The sequence below is a fragment of the Opisthorchis viverrini genome (genome assembly GCF_000715545.1).
Source record: "Opisthorchis viverrini unplaced genomic scaffold opera_v5_14, whole genome shotgun sequence".
NCBI lineage: Eukaryota > Metazoa > Platyhelminthes > Trematoda > Opisthorchiida > Opisthorchiidae > Opisthorchis > Opisthorchis viverrini.
Genome location: NW_008751670.1, coordinates 3,582,576 through 3,595,638, shown reverse-complemented (window position 1 = coordinate 3,595,638; position 13,063 = coordinate 3,582,576). Strand labels below are relative to the sequence as shown.

Genomic DNA, 13,063 nt, shown 5'->3' with positions numbered 1-13,063 from the left:
CAAGAATCACTATGAATAGATCAAGAAACAGTTCTTATTTGCCCAAACCAAACCATAGGATCCTATCGATCTTCTCATGATTCACATACGCACGCATTGTCGGACTGGATGTGAAGCGGTGTCAGAACTCAAACTCAACCTGTATTAGCCAGCTAGGTTTTGATTTTTGGAAATCGATCGTCACGAGATGGATGGAACGTGCAATGTTTGAGCAGTGGTACTCGGAACGAACTTCTACAGAGGATAGCACGACATCAGAAGTAATCAAAATGATGAATTTAATTCTCATTAACCATTATCCACTTCCGATACAAAGTGAAAGGAACGAATCTGGAAATATAAGGCAACCTAATAGAGATTCAGATCTCAGGAACACAAGTGAAAGCTGTACATTTAACGAAAAATAAGTCGTCCAGCATAAAATATATAACCATGATGCCAAAAAAAAAATAATAAACAGAAGGTTCAAAAGTACTTCAGCTATGAAAAAGAAAACAAATCATGTGTCCAGAACGCTATCGGAATAAAAAAAATAGATGAGAAAGTGTCGCGAACTGATTATGCACCACATGAACGTTTGCCAAGTTGCAGCAGGAGCTGATCGAATTCATCAATTTTCCAAAAAATCCCCGGCTTCTGTCAGCATAACCAAGTTATTGTTAGCAGGAGGAGTTAAATCCCGAAGGTGGTGATCCTTTCTCTCGGAAAACTTTAACGACGGCAACAAGTTTAGTCGCAGTAATTCACCAGTCTGACTTATTGCTATCAGATCGAATGCAGGGATTGCAGAGTTTGAAAAAATATCTCTAGAGCATGACCAAACTGACATACAATCCACACTCGTTCTATGAAGAAGGGGGTCTGGAAGAGGAACAGATTGCCAGGAGTGTCCAACGTGATCTGCTGTAGGCCCAGGAAGATTAAATTCGGGTGTCTTCCCGCCATCAGACTGTCGCACGAATATCTGGGGCGGATGAGTAGAAGACAACATCCAAACGCGTCTCGAAGTCACGTGGACGCTTGTAAATAACGGGTGAGGTAGAATGAGAATAGTAGTCTCATTATATTGGCATAAATCAAATGGACTCATTCAACACGAACTAAACAGTGTATACTCTAGAATAACTCATTCGGATTCGAAACGTCTGAATAAAACAACATATTTACAGTCGGACAGAGAGGAGTAGGCAGGAATAGGGTGAGTCCGAGGTCTCCAGAGGAGTCACTAGGAATCATTAAGTACATGCTGGTGGCGAATCTAACAGAAAAAACAGCTGAGATATTTCTTGACATCGCAACAGATGTTAAAGTTGGCTTTTGCTCTTAACTACTTAAAGGGCTTTCAGTAAGTGGACGTTAATGTTATGGGGGAGAAAGCTCAGGGGTAAGTTGTGAAAACCAGAAAGATATAGGACATAAATATAGGAGCCAACTAATAACTACACTCAAGAACCCGTCTATCCAGACAGATCATGCATGAACTACAGTGAACACCAAAGATATGGAAACATTTCCTTAAGATAAATTTTTACGTACAAGCTTGCTGAAAACTCTTTGACAAGCAAATACGGGTTTCGCCCTTCTCCAGGCAGCCTTATACTCTATTTGAAAACGTGAGTGCACGTAACTGGTGAAATATACTCAGTTGGAAATCAATCTAGTGTTGGATGGGGTCACATCTGAATTCCCTGATTTTTGAATATTCTTCGCCTGAAAGCCACCTCATAAACGAGATATCAAAGTATAGTTTCTTGATCCAATCATTACTTACAACATTGCCTTACATCATTCACAGATGTGGGGCATAGGGTTTACATACAAGAAACAGTGGAACCAACTTTTGGTTGGTTGTCATGCAAAATAGCTATACGGTTTCCATCAGCCATTTCGGCGCGCAGTCTCCGCGGTGTAATATACTCACCAGGGCTTCATTGAGCGATGATGGTGGCACACAGAATTTTATTCGTGATTGAAAACCAATAAACGCACAATTGCAACCACATTCGAAATCTCCAGGAAGTGAACGCCTACGATGTAATCGCTGATAAACGGACTGCTGAGTAAAACCAAGGCTCAGCATCAGCCTGTTGACCGTCAAAGTATACACATCATTTGCTGTGCGTATTTCTGTTGAAATGTATCGCCACCTTTCTGTTACTCCAGAAACGGTTTGATATATGGGGCTTCGATTGAAAGCAACATTCCCGTTAGCTAGCATTCCAGAAACTTATGGATCGATAAACCGAAAGAAATTCTAACCCCAATTTGCCATCCCAAGTGAATAAATATTCGGGTTGGCAAGTGAGATGCTGAAGATGATCCGGTATATTAGCCCTAATGTTAAAAACCTATTAAAAAGGATAAAATTGCGCCTATATATATATATATATATATAGCATACGTAGCCGAGAGTTCAGAGGAAATCACATCAGTCACGGCACTTGCCCAACGAAGAACAGTTTCACCATAAAAATAAGCATGGGATTCCACAAGCGTTGTTCCTGTGATGTTAAATTAGAAAAGGACAAACGGCACTACGTACCTACGCGCATTCAGTGATGGAACATGAAGCCAAAAGTAGGTATTGGACTTCGGATTCCAGCAACGTGTGTACAGTAAACCAGAAACTGGCGGATAGGTAGCGGTCTCGTTCAAGTTGGAACGGAGGGGAACGTTGTATTTTCCAGCTTCTCCGACGGGCAAACCTATTGCCCATAGGCTAACACCAAGACCCCGAGAGTTCCACTCACCGGCAGCAATCGACAAGAAGTATATGTTAGGTTTAGGTGAAGTGGATGAGATAGAGGTCGAAGCTGCAGAAGTCAGGAATGAGAAGATACATTGTATAAGCAAACGGATATAAGAAGGAAACAGAATGCAAAACATCCACTCCACCAGTGTCTTCGGGAAAAGATCCCACGATAAAACGATTGAAGACGAGTGAGACCTCACGGGATGCAAACTATTACAGACCTAGTCCCCATTATTACCTCCACTTCCCTACATAAGATGAAAGCTGGTACCTTGAGAAGCCATGCATATCGATCTTATGTAGATGGCAAGATGAGCTCCTTGGATGAATACACTCGATACTCTAACCACAGCTGATGTCTATATTTTAAGTCTATTAACAAAAAGCTAGATGAAATCATTGAACAACAGTGGCGTAGAGAATCACCTAGAGCATCCAATATTCTTGAATAATCACACGCCCGTCGTAAAGACATTCTAGTAGATCGTAGACCCGTAAATTACGCCCACATACGCATTGACGAAGTGTGAATAAATGTTCCTGTGATCCAATTTCGAAATCACATGGAAGGTACATCCTGTTGTGAACTACAGAAGCCGTGAAGAGTACTAAGAAGCGCTTAGATAGAGTACTTCCATCAAGAGATGCGTTGCACCAGAACATTCGGTCTTCGGTGACAGTATTCCCTATATAGGTATAACTGGGGGCGAGATGATCCAAGAGGTTAGATCGTGAATTTACTGACCGGGCGGTCCATGGTTCGAACCCGACCTCTGCCTCGCGACTTCCCCCGTCTTCTAGGCTTGGGCAACCTGGCAGTATCCCAGCCCTCGTGCAACCTTCGGGTAGCATGGCAGCTAGGCACCGAAAGGTTGCTACAGCTGAACGCTATGGGTAAAATCCGAAAGGCGGCCGTACTAGTCACTGAGACCACTCAACGAAAGGAGACCGACAATCCCAGCCAAACAAACGGTCATCAAAATAAGAAAGACAGTGTCTTTAAGCGAAACTTGCCTGATGTATGGGTAGTCCACAGTGGGGTTAACAAACGCGGCGAACCAGAAACTCCATGCGTCAAGCGGACCACGGTGGAGCATAGATTTCCTAGGTTATCCGTGGCCCACAGTTCTGAGCCTGCACAAGCCATCGATGTGAAGTATATAGGCAAATCCTTGTTGACGCCCCGGTCACTTGGTGGATTTTCCCAATAAGCTATGAGGGAGCAAATGGAAGCCAAGGGTTGAAAAAGCTGGGCTTAACTAAATCATAGGAAAACATTACCTGCTTTTGAAAACACGAGGTGTCCATACAATAGTAATCCAATATTTCCATCACCATTGACCTTGAATGGAACAGGTTACTGACGTAACAGTTGGTTCTACGGTCGTAAGTGAGCCAACAGACATCTAACAGTAATGATCAGACATTAGAGGAGGGCACACAAAGACAGAGCCACAAGGACACAAGCTAAAGTGACACCAGAGAAAACAGCAGCCTAAAGGAACTGATTAACCAACAATTATCTATTCAAACGCCACCACTCATCATCACCTTCATCAACAGAAAGAGCCTTGTGCCAGCCTACTATGGGCACACGGAGATTCATTCAAACTATCGGAACACAATAAGGTTATTGAGATCGAATTAATGCTTTCTAGTTAAGACGAGGGTGGGATGTTACGTGACTGAAAAGCTTTCGTGTCGTTTTTTCTCTTCGAAGACGACAGGTTTATCAGCAGTAAATATCTCGAAGATTTTTGAAATCCCTTTTATAATCTAACCGGTCACAAAAGTGAAGAATTTAGAGTGCGCGGGGTTTGTCATCAGACAGCAACCTCTGCAGCACTTTTTCTCAGCCATGCTACACATTCTCAGTACTGTGAGCACCAACTAACGCCATTGTGTTGCAATTAACGGTGAACCAAGACAAATAGGGTGACGAGTCCCAATAGATGGTTCAAAAGTATTATTAATATGGGGAAAGCGAAAATCAGTGGAAGCCAGGAAAAGGTATCAGCAGCAGCTGATTTTCGTTTGCCCGTCCTACAAGATGAAAGAAGTAAGGTGGCCGAATCTGGAAGAGTTTAAATCAGACAAGATGAATCGTGCTAAATAGCAGAACGAGAAAGATTCCAAAATAATTCAAATAAATTCAATTTATCAGCTATAGGCACAATGATTCCAAATGCTACAGTTTGGACCACCAGAAAGTGGAACAGCGTGGGACATATAGCCAAGGGGTCAAGCAGTGGAGGCAATGGCGTATTTGGTTACTTTAGGAATTAGGTAGATGCGCAATGAAGGTGATAACTTTGATACAAGCGCGCCATTGAATGCGTGATTTGGCCATGTCTACCAGTGTAACTAATCATTGGTGAGTTGAGTACTGGCGTCCACATCTAGAGAGGCAGCAGTTGTCGACTCAACTAAGACTACTGGTTAGTTTTAATTCTTCGTCGCCAGGTCGTACATTGTCCACTTCTCGGTCGCTTCCACTCAGCACAGGACTGGGTTCTGAGAGGCAGTCGGTCTTCTGGCATGCGGAACACATGTCCTAACCAGCGTAATCTATGAACCGCGAGTCGTTTACCAATCGCGCGAGAATTTCTTTCTAGAAACATTCGGCGAACCCAACTATTGCTAATCTGATGTTCCCACTAGACCTGATCTATGCTTCGGAGACATTGGTGGTCAAACACTGAAACCTTTCTTGTGGTCTCTTCGTCGCCAGGACATTGTCCACTTCTCGGTCGCTTCCACTCAGCACAGGACTGGGTTCTGAGAGGCAGTCGGTCTTCTGGCATGCGGAACACATGTCCTAACCAGCGTAATCTATGAACCGCGAGTCGTTTACCAATCGCGCGAGAATTTCTTTCTAGAAACATTCGGCGAACCCAACTATTGCTAATCTGATGTTCCCACTAGACCTGATCTATGCTTCGGAGACATTGGTGGTCAAACACTGAAACCTTTCTTGTGGTCTCTACCCGTAGAGGCAAAGACTCTGATCTATAAAGCAGTATGGATCTCATTGCCGCAGTGTAATCTCTGCCCTTGACAGGTAAACTGGCGTCACATGGGCGCCATGGGGCCCTCGTCTTCCCGATTCAAAAAGTGATTTCACCTCCAGCCGGTCTACCGAAGCGTATACAACTACCTAGATAAATAAATTTGTCTTCCATGTCCATTGGCTGGTCTGAAAGCATAAGGTTTGGGTTTAATGCCACCCAGTCTTGTAGAAGCACTTTACACTTTGAAGGTGCGAAGTGTATGCCAAACCGTGCGGCAGTTATTTAATCTATTCAAAATAATTTGCACTTTTGAAGGATCTCACCCAAGCAGAGCAATATCGTTCGCATACTCAATGTCTGTGAGCGAACTTCCCGAGAACATTTCGACCCTGGATATTTCACAGGCAGACAAAGTTGAAGCAACACATCAGGAAGAAAGGCTAGATAGAGTAGCTTTATCTTACACCACTTGACGTAGTGAACCCAGCCAGAAGCCTCCCGTATACTCGTATGTGCCCACAATAGATCGCGTACATAACCCACCAGACACAGCCAAAGTTTCTGACGATCGACAGAGTGAAACGTTGCCTCCAGAACAAATTTGGGACGCTTGAAGGAATGGCACTGTTCAAGAACTTGCCTCAAAATGAAGATTTGGTCAATGCATCCTCGGCTAGGGCGAGACCCAGCTTAATTCTCATGCATATATCTCTCCCGATAGTCCATTAACCTGCGCGAAATGTGGGAGAGCACCTTAGATTTGATGGATAGTCTGCTGATGCCACGATAGCCTTCGCACGAGGTTTTTGCGCCCATTTTGAAAACTGTGATGACGGCATTCTGACTGGTATTTCGTTTTCCTTCAGATCCTCCTCTGTATGGTTGTCAAACTATCCACCAGGACTTCACTACCTTGAGCAGCGGCTGTCACGGTTTTCTAGAGGGAACCTTCCCGGAGCAAACGATTCAATAGTCTGACCAACTTGGCTGCAGGGGGCCGGCATGGCCCGAGGACTCAGGAAGTAAAGCATTACCCCTTGGTTCCTAAGGCGACTGCGTACAGCATCTACCTTCTGAGTACCACCGGACTCCGACGGAACTGAATAGTGATAATGTATTGAATAATGCGCTGGCGGTCACATGGACGTCGTCAACCTGACAGTCGATTGCCTCGTCGTGCCCTACCTGCTGAAGCAGGTTCCGGAGCAACGCATTACCTGATGACTAAAAAATGATAATGGGTCACAGATGCACCGGTGCATGCGTCTGAGTGGAGTGTGTTACCAGACACTCATCAAACGAGTGGTTGGAGGTGCTCGCAGATAGGGCAGTGGTGTGCAGTTCCTTATTCTCAATCATTCACCCATCACTTTTCTTTGTATGCACGTAACAATGAATGTGACGTTGCCCGTGCCCATGGAAAAATCCGCTCACATTATTATTTGCCGGTCCACTTTCTCAGATACACGGACGACAATCCATGGAGTATTCCATATGCAAAAAGTTATTAACAACGTTCGACTTTCACAAATTAGCCCTGAATCTTCAGTTGCATGGTATTCTCACGTACTTCCCCAGCTAAACAAAAACCACCTCACAGGTTTTACAGCATTCTGCGAGAAAGGGAAGGTCTAAATAGCCAGTGACGGTTGGCAAACAGCGTGATCGGTTTGATACTTTGTAGTGGCATTGCATGCTGCACTGCGTGACTGACGCACAGCTGTAGATGCCAATATCAGACCGTCGGTGAAACTGCTGCAAAGCATTCCCGATATGCCTTGCCGCTTAATACCAGACAATTTATCAGCGCCTTGCATGTCTGGTTTTCCGCATTTTTTTCTAATGTTTTCGGGCACATAAGCCGGTACACGCGATTCCAGGCGCTAAACGCTCAGGTAACTCATAATGGGATCACTGAAATACAATCAAATAATAAATATTAACCTGGGCGGACTTCCGACACCCACGACGTTCCAGTTGGAGAGGAAGCAGACAAACCGATTCTTGAGCATAGTTTCCCACTACTTGTAGCAATGAGTAGATGGAAAACACCGATCCGAGTGTCTGGAACCAGGCAGAGAGAAGTAATTGCATTCGGTCCTGAATCGACAGCCGGTATAGCCAAAGACTTCGAGTAGGACGAACCGAAATGGCAAAATAGCTGTAAAATGGTGAACAAAGACAGTGGATACCATCAGCCGGTATTACTGAGTTTTCTTTCTCGTGGACGCAAAATAATGATCAAAATAACAGGCGGAAATACAGCTTTCAAAAACAAACAAAGCTTTATCCTACCAAGCTGACAAAACCAACCACAATTTCAGGGAACTACAGTAAATGGTCACAGTCTCGTACAGAAGTGCAGGCTCCCGTTTATTACCATATTTTTTCAAAGGGAACGGCATTACCCTCCTGAACAAACCTTAAATTCAGGAAAAGTTTGACAGAAATACAGAATGTATGAGCTCAACTGTTTAGCTGGAATGGCTAGTTTGGCGGTAGCACTTCATGGACCATTAAGAAGAGACGAAGTATAACCATCAGCCAGACAGATGATTCATCTTGATGCTTCACCGAATGCGAGGTTGCTGCATTTCACTCAACATCCCTAACTGTATCATCTGTAAAAAGCAAAGTATAGTGGTTCCATTGGCGGCAACTCGAAAAACTATTGTTTTCGGAGTTCTGATTTCTCCTGTTTCCGGGAGTTCTGCATCTGTCTGATATCCTATTTAATCGTAACGAGCAGGATGGGACTTCCTTAACATTTTATTCAATCAAGATAGTTTGAAACGCGTGTCATTCCGAATCCAGAGGGAGGACGCTACATGAGCACTGAATAGTAGACAGCTCAAACGATATTTCAAACACCTGACTGCCTCGCTTGAAACAATGACTGTCACGTGATGTGGATCAAAATAATAGATAGAAACGTGAACAAATGACAACAAATTGTCTAGAACCAGAGTAGGAGTGAGGAAGTGCGTCGTATGAATGACCGTGACACCTCGCTGGTAACAGTACAGCATGGAGCAAGTGAAGTTAACCAACTGCGTCAGAGCCACCCCTAACAATGAGAACGAAAAAAATGATCGCCATATATAACCATAACTTACGGTAACGACATTACCATTACAAAGCAGTCGTTAGGTTGCAACCTATACATTTCCCGAACCGAAGTCAGGAAGAGTATAACCTGTATTCTGCTAATTCAGAATGAGCATCTTCAAGCGTACGTGGTAGTGGGATTTATAGACTTCATGTTCTAATCTTTTGAAAAGTCCACCTCTTGTCCTGGAGCGGTAAAGAGGAAGGACGAGAGCGGAGACATTGCCAAGTTGTACAAACCTAGACATCAGTAGTACAGGATCCGGATCGGTTTCGAACTACAAAACTTCTGGCCAGCTAATTCGCGCCTCAGCTCTCTCTGGGTACTCTTATATAAATACCAGTAAAGACAAAACTGTGCTATTGTTGTGAGGAAAGCGTCTAGATGAGCCAGTATCATGAATCTTTCGACATGCTTTGATGGCGAAGTCTGGATTTTTGCTACAAAGAACTATGATTCGGCGAGATATCAGATGATCCACGCGTCAGCGTAGCAACCTAATAAAAGATATAGTTTGGAGTATGAGCTTGAGATTAAAATCTTATTTAAATTTCAAATAAACAGAGTTGAGTGGATTGAAACCAGCATAGATTGACGCTATCTTACAGTAATTCAGCCTATTTTCTGGAGTTCAAACCAATCGATAAACAGTTCTGTACGGAACAGTAAGCTGATCTAGCGCTACTTAACCCTTTTGAACACATTCGACAACTGATAAGACAGGAAACGTCCGAGGCATTTTAGTCAAGTCGTCTTGCTCTACATTGGCAACACTTCCGCCCATTCATCAGATTGATCTCCACGGCTGGCGATTTCAGCAGAACAACTACCAATGGTAAACTGAGTGCATTGGAGGCCCGAAACAAACCGAAGAATCTAAAGCGAATCGTATTCACGGGGTAGGAAACAGTGACATTTAGGAATTTCGAGCCCCTTAAGGTCGCGTTACTGACAAATGGAATTCAGCAGATACCGCAATTGGGGGCGAGATGGCTCAAGTGGTTAGAGCGCAACTTTACTGACCGAAAGGTCCGTGGTTCGAACTTGACCTCTGTCTCTCGACTTTCCCTGTCTAGGCTTGGGCAACCTGACAGTATCCCAGGCCCGTGCTTACTTCGGGTGGCATGGGGAGGGTGTTACAGCTGAACGATTTTTTTTAGATAAAACAATCGGCTTATCAAACAAGTCAGTATGATGTTCAAAGTAAAAGAATCCGGATCACTTGTTTGTGGCACAAATCCATGACAAGAAGATACCCTAGTAAAAAAACAATCTACCAGAAAACGACGGACGATTCGCCGGGGGCTTGAATATGGAGAAGAGTAAGAACACGTTGAAACGCTGCTTAACGTAAAACGACAGAATGGATGGGGCAAGCTCAAACATTAAGACCATGGTGTCTAAACCACAGAATGAATCTGGATTGCTACACTGATGAATTTGGTGGTGTCAGGTAGACTAAACCCCATAGAAACGGACGAACCAACGTCATCATGGAAAGTGATACAACGCTCAAAATAAGGATGACATGGAACAAACGCCAAGTAATTTTCAGGAAACAACTTTACACCACACCCTCGAAACGTTACATTTGCGGAGCGGAGTCAAACCTACCATACGTGTCGGGGGCGGTAAAGTAATTTAGCCAACCAGAAGTGCAAATGGGACGCAACACTCACCTCGTTTGAAATGGTATTCACCGTCCATAAACAACAGGCAGTTTCCTCAGAAGAATGCACTGACTCCCTCAAGGAAATCTCAACCAGCAATGGATGTTGCCAAACATGTTGGCAATGGACAAAGTCATCCCCAAGTGGAGAGCCCGATCGGATAGTTTGCACGTGAACGCGATGTTTAGACCACTGGTAAACGGATAATGATTCACGGACACGGGCGAGAATGGTGGTACCACTAAACGGACGTTGAATTACAAGCCACATTGGTAGACTGCAGTCCATGAATGAGCCTGAGGGGCGAGTCTTGAGGTTGTAGCTTGGGGAGTTTGTGACCACATGAGCAGGGAACTTTATAAGCGTTGGGCGATACTTTGGACTGGCTGAAACAAAGAATATCGAATACTAATATCAGAACACAATTGAACAATTTACCAGAAAATAAGGAAAAGAGAAATTCGGTATGCAGCCGACCCCATTTGTAGATGAAACGAGGAATAACATTTCCCGGGCAATAATCTCTCCAGTTAGGGAGTGCAATCAGCACCGAGAACTAAGCATGTTCTAGAAATTAAAAAAATATAACTTGCCCATTCATAAACAATGGGATTGGTGGCCTCATTCGGCAGCAAGCAAATCATGAGGGTACACATTTATAACGCTGATTAACTCAACCGATGTATGTTGACCATGAGAAGCCGTCCTGAACTTTCAACAAACTCGAAAAACTTTCATGAATGGCATCTTTTCAAACTAAACACAGCCGATTGTCAACGACAGCCAATTCAGTTGCACAGGTCCATCACTATAACTCTACAGAACTCTGCTGGATTTCATTTTAGTTAACCAAAAGGGAACATGATTATGAGATCGGGTAGAATCACTATTGCAACCGTTTTCAGCCTACCCACAATACAACGGTTGACTTCTGCAAATGAAAGAGAATTCCTCATCACTGCCCCTAATGATTGGTGACGAAACGTGAACAAGTCAACCACAAGGTCCTGCAAACAGATCAACAGCCCCCCTTCTTGAGAACCAGAATGCTGATAGTCAAACTGTTCAGACTCCTACCCCTCTAGTGTAGAGCTGTCACCAAACCGAAGGAACGTAGACAGCGGAGATATTAAGAATTCAGTCAGCGCTAGAAAGCAGCGATTCACCAAAGCAGTAGAACGAAGTGGGCGAATGTGAATAAAGTACTGTGCAGGAATACCCGTAGAAACAGTTACATCCTGCTCTAGATGATACGCAGACAGCCTGCCTGCACAAACACCCAGTATGGAATAAATGCCATGAAAGAGACGAGGATAACTTCAGGAGCAACCACACCTAACTACATTCATAAGCATTGACTCTGATCCCGGAAACTAGTTGATATTTGATGCATTACAATCGTGCCACTTAGCAGCACAGGTGTGCTTCATCTGGTTGTTTTTAGCAACCCTACTAATCGCTCGTGTCCGAAGAACCGATTATCACATCAAGGTTACTGCCGTGAAGACGAGCCTTGTCCACTGCGTGGAGATCTGCAGTCGCATCCAACAGATGAGTGCCCGTGTACCACTGAAACCATTGGATTTCGTCACAGGTCCGCCCGTAAACACAAACTTCATGCTAGCAAGCGATCGCCCAAAAGGTCATGCTAAGATGTGGAGCTCGATCGGACCATTGAAACCAACCAGGCGTGTCTTGTAAGGCTATTCTGCCCAACTTTGCAGCAGACTGAGGCAGGTGAGTTTGAATCTAATTACATGCACACACGAACTGGAACTTGCATTCGAATCACGAGGTGACGACGAGGTGAATGACTCCAAGGCCCTTTCCAGGGCCCCTCACCCGACTGTGTTGCTACCCTGAAATGGTGATTGGGATGAAGTTTCAATTATAAATTAAAATAGTTTTTTTACGATTAAATTGTATACACCACACTTTGGATTCAACTTCGCCCGCGTCCAAAAATGTGCACGACCACGTCAGTGTAGACACCGATTTTTCATTGCCGACAACTGGGCTAGTTCAGCAGTTGGTCAATTAAACTCTATAACTTTGAGGAATCTTAAGCACTTTCTTCGAAGATTTTCCGTTTCAGAATCATTGTCCGGTGAAAGTAATGTACGGAAAACCAGAAACAAAGTGACTACCCATTAAGCTTGTACCGGTGCATCAAATAATTAAAAACATGTACTTCACCAACGGTGGTTTTGTAATTCGGAGGCGCGGGTGTGACAGAGCAGCAGCAAAACATACGGTTACGATGGTGAAGGGCTGTCGTTGGCCATTGGATGAGAATATTATGCATAGTTAAGGCATCCTAATCAGTGGCGCGAATAAGTACGAGCCCAACAGTTACGATAAGCAACCAAGGTAAACGACAACGCATCTAGTTTTGATGAAGGACCATCGTTGACTACATTTTTCGGCAGTCTTGTTGTCTTTTCTGAAGAAATCGAGCTTTCTACCGGGGGAGACTTCTCACCAGTGGCTGCAAGGTACACACAAATTTCCTTTTGAATAA

At 44.1% G+C, this 13,063-nt stretch overlaps 1 protein-coding gene across 1 annotated transcript in view; it reads right to left on the bottom strand.

Moving 5' to 3' along the window:
• Positions 1–294: 294 nt before the first annotated feature.
• The window catches only part of T265_01369 (hypothetical protein), a gene marked incomplete at both ends in the record, with an annotated part of 52,607 nt that continues 39,838 nt past the window's right edge, over positions 295–13,063 (bottom strand). Inside the window, 5 exons of the mRNA XM_009165375.1 lie at positions 295–1,019; positions 2,543–2,813; positions 3,812–3,964; positions 7,708–7,924; positions 10,552–10,928. Coding sequence (XP_009163639.1) covers positions 611–1,019; positions 2,543–2,813; positions 3,812–3,964; positions 7,708–7,924; positions 10,552–10,928 — 1,427 coding nt within the window. The remainder of the gene's footprint in view (positions 1,020–2,542; positions 2,814–3,811; positions 3,965–7,707; positions 7,925–10,551; positions 10,929–13,063) is intronic.